The 8,626-nt window shown below is 38.5% G+C and overlaps 1 protein-coding gene across 2 annotated transcripts; it reads left to right on the forward strand.

Annotated features, from left to right (window-relative positions):
• The first annotated feature begins 1,509 nt into the window (after positions 1-1,509).
• Positions 1,510-6,843, forward strand: LOC122660189 (type IV inositol polyphosphate 5-phosphatase 7-like). Of its 2 annotated transcripts, none has more exons than XM_043855770.1 (15): positions 1,510-2,016; positions 2,121-2,208; positions 2,670-2,738; positions 2,880-2,964; positions 3,055-3,159; positions 3,264-3,885; positions 4,021-4,214; positions 4,425-4,533; positions 4,622-4,770; positions 4,882-5,141; positions 5,240-5,361; positions 5,461-5,537; positions 5,935-6,005; positions 6,133-6,305; positions 6,397-6,843. In XM_043855770.1, the coding sequence occupies exons 1-10, from the start codon at positions 1,987-1,989 to the stop codon at positions 5,105-5,107; spliced, it is 1,677 nt and encodes a 558-aa protein (XP_043711705.1). In that variant the 5' UTR covers positions 1,510-1,986; the 3' UTR covers positions 5,108-5,141; positions 5,240-5,361; positions 5,461-5,537; positions 5,935-6,005; positions 6,133-6,305; positions 6,397-6,843. The 2 variants fall into 2 exon arrangements, with proteins under 2 accessions (XP_043711705.1, XP_043712360.1); XM_043856425.1 differs by having other exon boundaries at positions 6,402-6,843.
• Positions 6,844-8,626: the final 1,783 nt, after the last annotated feature.

Below are 8,626 nucleotides of genomic sequence, written 5' to 3' on the forward strand. Positions count from 1 at the left end.
AGGTAGACACAGTCTCCCACATGAGGCATGTGTTTTAAGGTTCAGTCAAGGGAGTTTTCAAACCTAGAGAGCTAAAACCAAGAACTTACTTTGCTCTACCAAGATAAGAGACTAGGAATTGGGTTTTGGGGGAAGGGAGGGGGGGGGGGGGACAGGTAGTGCCAGACACAATCTCCTAGAAGAAAGCATGGGTATGGAGTAAGGTGATTTGAGCACTTGAGCTTAGGGTAAGGAACCATGGATGGCCCAACATGATCCTACACCAAAGCCTTTAAGGGACCTTCCTAATGAGACGATCCCTAAAACCATGCGGACAAAGTTTTGTAGCTTCTAAGAACTAAATCTAATAAAGAACACACAAAAGCCTAAATTAGGACAAACTGTTCTTTAAGTTTCTCTGGACATGAATCTAGATTGAGTCAAAAAGAGCTTCAAAATTACCTAACAAGTTCCTTAATTATATCAATGCAATCCAAACTCCATTTTCAACTAGGGAGAGAAACCAAATACTTCACATTGCTCCACAAAGAAAAGGTAAACTTTGAAAGTTTTGAGAAGATAGAGTAGTTCTAAAGTTAAATCCAAGAAGCATAGGAATCAGTAAAAAATGAAGAAAAATAAAATCCCAAACCCCAATAAACTTGCTTGGAGAACCACACATTCTCCCCTCTCCCCCCTAAAATTCCCTTTCAAACATTCCTTACAAACACAGTAGCAACTTATCACTAGTCACTACCCCTCTGAAGACATCTCCTTAACAAATCATGAAATCAATATTGGCTTCTACACACAGAAAAACTGGTGATTGGTCTGGGTTTTGTTTTCTGGTAAAAAGATATGAAATATAAAAGAAAGAAAGGGTAAAAAAGAACCAAAGAAAGAGAAACAAACTCTTCTTACATCCCCTTTATCTTTTTTTGTTCTTCTTTAACTGCTTTTTGTCATAGAAGACCAAAATGGGAGGGAAGAGACCAAAATGGGAGGAGGTTACAGCTAGCCAGCTAGGGGGGTCTTTAGAATTTAGATGACCTTAACTTTTCTGACCGCGGGCAGGTCTAGTTCAGAGTGAGAAGGAAAGACGGGCAGCTAGCAGGGCAGTTTTGTTTTTTGTTGCTGTGTGACCATTATATCTATAACCAATGTTGGCATGGCCTTGGATTTGAGGTAAAAAGCCTCGAGACCGAGCTTCCCAGCACTTTATTCTCCTCAAATTCGATACTTTGCTGTACCAAGAACGAGGTTTCGCGGAGAGAAGAGCTCTTCCTCCTCTCTCTCTCTCTCTCAGTTTCTCTCTCTTTATGTCAGCTACATTGTCTTGATCCACCACCAGAAATCAGAATCTCCCTTCCCACTTCCACGCGTTACAGTTTTGTCTATCTCTGTTCTTTCCGTTTTGAATTTGAGACCTTCTCTTCTCCTTTCTATGATTTTCTTGGTTCTCTTCGGTGGTAGATTAGATTGAGTGAGGAGAGTACCCGTTTGTTGTTTTGGTCCTTCTTGTGAAGCAGTTAGATTGTTTGACTGAGAAAACTAGAAATCCAGAGAAACAGGGAGCTCAGGTCTTCCCTTTGATCCTTAATTATCTTTTGGGGAGAACCCATTAATAGGGGTTCTTTTCCTCTATTCATTGAGCTTACGCTTTAAGCTTGTTTTGTTCTTCTCTCATAGTCTTCCGTGCATCCATTTAATCTGTCACGTCCCCTGTTTAGCCTGTACTATCTGATTCTACAGTTGCTTGTAGAGCTATTTTTCGTTTGTTCTGGGCGTACACCTGAAGCACCTTCAGACCCATTTCTTTTCATGCCTGCTTTTTCTTCTCTCATCTTCCGGAGATCGGAGATGTGAGCTCTGAGGATGCACAGCAGTGGACTTATTTCTGGATCCATTGTAGACAGAACCGAGAATACTGAAGTAACAGAAATAACAGAACAAGGAGACTTATAATATTTTCTAAGCTGGAGAGCTGTATGAAGAATTATTGAAACAATGAGAGATGGAAACCCGAAGAAAAGCAAGGTATTGAGAAAATGCTACTAGTATCTCTACTCTCTACTCTTCTCCTGCTACAGCATTTTTCAGACTTCTGATTCTTCCAATTCTGTATTTTACTTCCAATGAAGCTCTCATGGTCCAAGACTCTGGTTAGGAAATGGTTCAATATCAAGAGTAAAGCTGAAGACTTTCACGCTGATGATATTGTTTACGAAGGTGGGTCCTTGATTCTATTTGTTATTAAATTTTTATTTTTATTTTTCAAAAATCTGAATCTCATTCACCTTCAGGATCTTTCCTGAGTTGGGTTCTGTTGGTTGTTAGAAATTATGGTTTCTCCTTATGGAATAAAGTTAGGGTTTTGGGGCTGGGAATCTTAGCCTTAATACCAGAATGAAAAATTAGTTTTATCTCTGCAACAAAGTTCCCAGCTTGATTCCTTTCAAATTTCTTCAGTGTTCTTTTAACACCTGTCCTTCTTCTCCCTCACTGGATTTCTCGTCGAATCTTCTCTTATGGGTTCTCTATTTCTGTTCACTGCTTCTTTCTCCTCTTCCCGAAATTCAAAATTTTCTTTTTTCTTCTATGTTCTGTTTGCAAATTTGGGGTTGGAGGGGGTTGATGCATGAACTGTGACCAAGTACAGCTTTTACGATTTTATGGTTCTCCTTTTTCAGATGGTGATGAAGAACCGAGGAGCAGTTTTTCAGAGAGGGAGCCATACACGATCAAGAAAAGCAAAACAGGTTCAGTAATTAGTCTTGCACAAACCATGTAGGCACAAACCATGTAGCTTTGAACCAGACCGACAAACAATTAAAAAAATGTATATATATTTTTCACTATTATTATTTTAATATCTCCTTTCCCTCCCTTTGGGTGCACAGAGAGATTGAACAAGAGCTGTGATAGGGTCCGTCGGGGAAAGATTGATCTCGATGCTGCTCCAGTTACAGATGTTCAGAACTATAGGTATGTTCTTGCTCTTATAAAGTCTCCTTATTTGATACATTTCTTCCTGAGTTGTTTTTTTATAGTTTTTCTCTTCATTGGGGGGAGTAGGATCTTTGTAGCTACATGGAATGTGGGTGGAAAATCACCACCTAGTTATTTGAATCTTGAAGATTGGCTTCATACTTCACCTCCTGCAGATATTTACGTTCTTGGGTATGTCCTTTTAACAACTTTACTCTTCTTCACAATCTTCTTCTCTTCTGTAGCTATGCAACTACTGCAAGATTAATAGAAGTTGTTTTTATCCCATTCTCCAGATTTCAAGAAATTGTTCCCCTGAATGCTGGGAACGTTTTGGGAGCAGAAGACAATGGCCCTGCCAGGAAGTGGCTGGCTCTCATCCGAAAGACTCTTAACAATATTCCTGGCACTAGTAGCAGTGCTGGTTGCTACACGCCTTCCCCAATTCCTGATCCAATTGTAGAATTAGATGCAGATTTTGAAGGTTCAACGAGACAGAAGGCCTCTTCTTTCTTCCACCGCCGGTCATTCCAGTCTTTGAGTCGTAGCATGAGAATGGACAATGACATCTCAACCCCGCAACCCCGGCTTGATCGAAGATTCAGTGTTTGTGATCGAGTTATTTTTGGTCACAGGCCGAGTGATTATGATCCCAATTTCAGATGGGGTTCATCCGATGATGAGAATGGGCCTACGGATTCCCCGAGTACCATGTTCTCACCAATGTCCTATGGTGGTTCCACATCCATGGAGGACAGGGAGAGACCATCTGGGTACTCAAGGTACTGCCTCGTTGCAAGTAAGCAAATGGTTGGGATATTTCTCACGATATGGGTGAAGAGCGACCTGAGGGATGATGTACGCAATATGAAAGTTTCTTGTGTGGGTAGGGGATTGATGGGTTATCTTGGAAACAAGGTACATTGTTTACATGAATCAGACTACTACTTTTTCTTGTTTTTGAATCTATTTGGTGGGATTTATGGAATACCAAGAAGAAGTGATTTTGTAGAACTAAGCAAAAGAGTAAATTTTACTTTTGGGTTTTTCCAGGGCTCAATCTCAATCAGCATGTCTGTACACCAAACAAGCTTCTGCTTCGTCTGTAGTCATTTAACCTCCGGACAGAAGGAAGGTGATGAGCTAAGGAGGAACTCTGATGTCATGGAGATCCTGAGGAAGACAAGGTTTCCACGTGTTCATGGAGTAGGGGATGAGAAATCCCCTGAAACAATCTTTGATCATGAGTAAGACACTTATTTTCCAATCCATTAGACCATTATTCAGACTCTTTTTTCTCTAAATTGATGTAATCCTCTTTCTTTCTTCCTTGTTTCCCCAAATCATCAGGGTAGCTAAAAAAAACTTAGTAATTTCTCTGAAAGAAATAATTAAGAATTAAAAATTTCAAGTTTTGCAGCAATTTGAATGTTCTAATTGATTCTCCTCTTGTCCAGTCGAATTATATGGCTTGGGGATTTGAATTACCGAATTGCTCTATCTTATCGCTCTGCAAAGGCGCTTGTGGAGATGCACAACTGGAGGGCATTACTAGAAAATGATCAGGTCTGTATTCTTTTTCTTTTTGTGTTCTCGGCATTCTTTGAAAATAGTTCAACTTGTCAGTCTGAACCTTTCACAAATTTCTTAGCAGCTTCGGATAGAGCAGAGAAGAGGTCGTGTATTTGAAGGATGGAATGAGGGGAAGATATATTTTCCACCCACCTACAAATATTCAACCAATTCAGATAGATATGCTGGGGATGACATGCACCCTAAAGAGAAGCGACGAACACCTGCATGGTAAAATCATCTAGCATTAAGGAATTTATGCAAACGAGGCACCATGCAGAAATCTTTAAATTTGAGTGTTGCTCAGGAACTAATTTAGCCTTTTCTTTTTCGCATGTGAAGGTGTGATCGCATCTTGTGGTATGGAAGGGGCCTCCATCAATTATCATATGTTCGTGGAGAGTCTAGATTCTCAGATCATAGACCAGTTTATAGCATTTTCTCAGCTGAAGTCGAGTCCATCAACCGTTGCCGTATTAAGAAAAGCATGAGTTGTTCTAGTTCCAGAATTGAGGTAGAAGAGTTGCTACCACACTCACATGGATATACAGAACTTAGTTTCTTTTGACTGCTACAAGGCACAAATAAAGACCCACATTCGAGTATGCTCTCTCTCTCTCGCTCTCTAAGTGTGTGTGTGCACCTAGCTATTATTTATTTTATTTTCATCTTAGAATCTCTCTCTTTTATTGATCTCTAGGAAATTATGGAGTTCTCTACGTTGAGAAGAGACAGTTTTGTGCTTGCGAATGCTTCCATTTTATGGATTCAAACAATCTTCGAAGAATTGAAGACTCTAATTATTGTTTTTTTCTTCTCAAGGTAAAGAACCGAGACATGGGAAATATTCCAACCAAAGTCTTGATTTATTGTGAGGGTTTCTCCCCATAATTGGAGTTTGTTATTATGTGGTATAACCAGGCTTTCAAGAAATCATCGGATCCAGCTAATGAATTCTCATCAATCTTTGAATTTTAAACATGGAATGTTTCAACCAGGTGATCAATGATTCTTCGATCTACCTTGATTCAGCTAGATTTTCTTTTACAGTGTTTCTTATTTTGGGCAATGAGAACTTACAACTAAAGTAGCGAACAAGTGACCACACCATGATAGCTCTTGGGCTGAACACTATGGACCACACAGTCTAGTGTTTGAATCCAAATTGTATCTATTTTTGGTATCTCAATTGGTACCAAATTGTCTCTTCTTTGGTGACTTATAAATGTGTGTTATTGGAATCTATTCAACAATCACTTCTCTAATAGAATTTGTACTCTAGCATATTATCTGAAAGTTCTGTCCTAAATTAGGTCCTTTTTTCTTGAAAGTTCTGTTCAATGGGTATCCTTCCTGCTTCTTATTATTCTCATCTGTTACTTGGTCCCCTGGCAGTCAGTAGCAAAGAAACCCTCTTTGTATCGAAGAGCGTCACAGATGTTTCTGTCCCCCACAAGCTAGAAAAGGTTAGTCATTTTCTTTCTTTCCTTTTCACTTATATGTCCTCTGTAATTTCTATTCATCAACTATTTGATCTTTGACCTCAGGTATTTGTGTAATAGTCACACAGTATCTTTTGTTTTCTTTCTGCAGATGTACTTTATATTTTGTAGTTTTGCTGGTATCCATTCAAGCCCAGTACACAAGGCAGTTTACAATGTTTTTTGTCAGAAAGAATATAGTTTGCCAAAATACTTGGATGGTAATAGTTGTTTTTGGATCCTCTTAAGATGAGGACAACCAAGTGGGTATTGAGTTCTTATCAGGTATGGATGCTTAACCTGTGAGCTTTTAAATTAAGTTCTTAAAAGTAAGAACAATCTAATGAAAAGGGTGTTTTGATGTTTTTGGTTGCAGGATAGAGACAAAACTTGATTGCCCAATTGAGATGGTGAAAGTGGCTAGAGTTTGTTAAGAGGATTATTTGATTCTTTTTATGTGCATATTTTTGTTTTAATCTTTTGAGGAGAATGAGTTTATTCTTTTTGTAAGGAAAAAAACAATGGAAGTTGATATTCCGGCGGAAAGCAGATAAAATTGGAGGAGGAGGTGGAGGATGGATCAAAATAATCATTTTTTGAGTAGTTTTGGGGTTGGGGGGGGGGGGTTCTTTTTGGTCAGTTTTAATTATTATTTTGAAGTCCATACAGAGAAAGAGAGAGAGAGATGGGATGGGAGTGTGGAGATGTGACAGAGAACATTCATGGACTCATCATGGTGGTGTAGGGATGTAATATAAGAAAGAAATGAAAAAGAAATAGAAAGAGGATTAGAGGAAAGAAAGAAATTTGATGGTTGGCTCTAGTGCTTCTGCTGTTGCTAATGATTTTACTGAAAAAGGTTGTTTTGTTGATTACACACTTGTACCATGAGAGGGAAGGGGGGTTTAAACTTTTTTTTTATTTAATGTGAAAATTTAAAGTTTTTTTTTAACAGTGAGAGATGAGGGGAAAAAGCACAGTAACCATTCTTACAAAGTTACAGACATGGCAGGAGGTGATGATATAAAGAAATGCTAAATCACTTTCAAGTGGAGAGGAAAAGAAATAAAAAGGAAGAGAGGGAAGAGTTTTGTTGCCTTGTTGGGTTACCTTACCGATGTGTGTGAGTGTGTGTGTGTGTTGGGGTGGGAGATAAACAGTCCAAGTAGTGGGCTTGACTGTGGAGGATTTGGGGTTTTATGGGTATTTAATAGAAGAAGACGAAGCAATGGAAGGAGGGCTGGAGGGGTGGCTAGAGTTTGCATCGCTTTCACCATTTAATTTGTCTTTCTACTTATTAAAAAACCAGGACCACTGGGAGTCTGGGACCAGTAGTGGGGTACATAGCAGAATAATAACAGTAGTAGATTCTGTGGAGGCGAATTATGGATTGGAATTTGAAAAAGAGATATGACCCAAATATCGAAACTTGAATGAATCTCCAAATGCTTTTTGTTTTTGGGTTTTTTTTTTCTCTCTCTTTTTGAACATTTTTTTGTTGCTAGTTTTGTTCCTCCAAGGAATTCAATATCAGGACTGCATGGATAATGAAATCTCAACTGCTCTCCAACCACTTCTTGTGTATTGGTATATATCCCATGTGTATATAATCTTAAGAGTACTCTACCTACCACCATGCATGTTCTCATAATCTTGATTTTTTTTTTTGTTTTTGGGGATAATAGTATTTACTAAGCATAAAGTGAAAGCTCATGGTTGTAGATTACAAAAATCAGTGAGCCACGGATCAGAAACGAGCCACACCCTTGTACATGTCACCGATAGTGTCCTCCTTGCTAGGAAGTCAATCAAGCTGTTATTCTCCCTTGGAATATAGGTAAAAATACATGTTTCAAAGAAAATTGAGAGGTGAATAATGTCCTCTAAAATAGCTCAAATTCTAAGTGGAGAACAAGTGATTCCCATCTATAAGTAAGGGATAACGTCCTTATTATCCAATGCACTTTCTCATAATCTTGATTTTCAAACATTTACTTTTCTACATAATAAAAGGACTGAATTTTCCTTCAGCCATGTGGGCTTCAGATGGTGTGGGAGAGGGTGTCGAGAGGATATTTTTGGACTTATACTAAAACCCTGTGAGGGTTTTGTGAACCCTCCTAAGATGGTGGGGTGAACTTTCACCACATGATGAAGGAAAATTTTGTCCTTAATAAATATATGACTATGACACCATGAACTCTACAATCCACAAAATTTGGGTCATAGAAAATATTTGAGCTATCTTGATAAGCTTATGAAGGTGGTCCATTTTGATTAAGTTTTTGCATTAGAAGGCAATGTTGATTGATGGTGGCTTGAACTCTAAACGTGACACCCATGTTCAACTGTGGCATCCTCCTAAGAGAAAAGGGCCACAGCCCTACAGTTGTCTTTCTAAATTTCTGAGGATAAACTGCTTTTGTTTTGTATAACTAATACGTTCTATTATTACCTAATTATTAATTCTTATTAATATTTCATGGAGTATTATTTATTTTTTGGATAAATTATACGTCACCCCCTGGTTTTTAAACGAAACTCAGATCACCTTCTGGTTTTTGAAAAAACTCAAATCACCCCTTCTACAGCAATAGTGTTAGTTT

Source organism: Telopea speciosissima, chromosome 1 (assembly GCF_018873765.1).
Source record: "Telopea speciosissima isolate NSW1024214 ecotype Mountain lineage chromosome 1, Tspe_v1, whole genome shotgun sequence".
Taxonomy (NCBI): domain Eukaryota; kingdom Viridiplantae; phylum Streptophyta; class Magnoliopsida; order Proteales; family Proteaceae; genus Telopea; species Telopea speciosissima.

Bases quoted from the DNA above. Each gene is read 5' to 3' on its own strand.
- LOC122660189 (XM_043855770.1), top strand. From the start codon at position 1,987: ATGAGAGATGGAAACCCGAAGAAAAGCAAG. The intron at 2,965-3,054 runs GTATGTTCTTGC...TGGGGGGAGTAG, and splicing joins ACAGATGTTCAGAACTATAG to GATCTTTGTAGCTACATGGA. The intron at 3,886-4,020 runs GTACATTGTTTA...GGGTTTTTCCAG, and splicing joins TGGGTTATCTTGGAAACAAG to GGCTCAATCTCAATCAGCAT.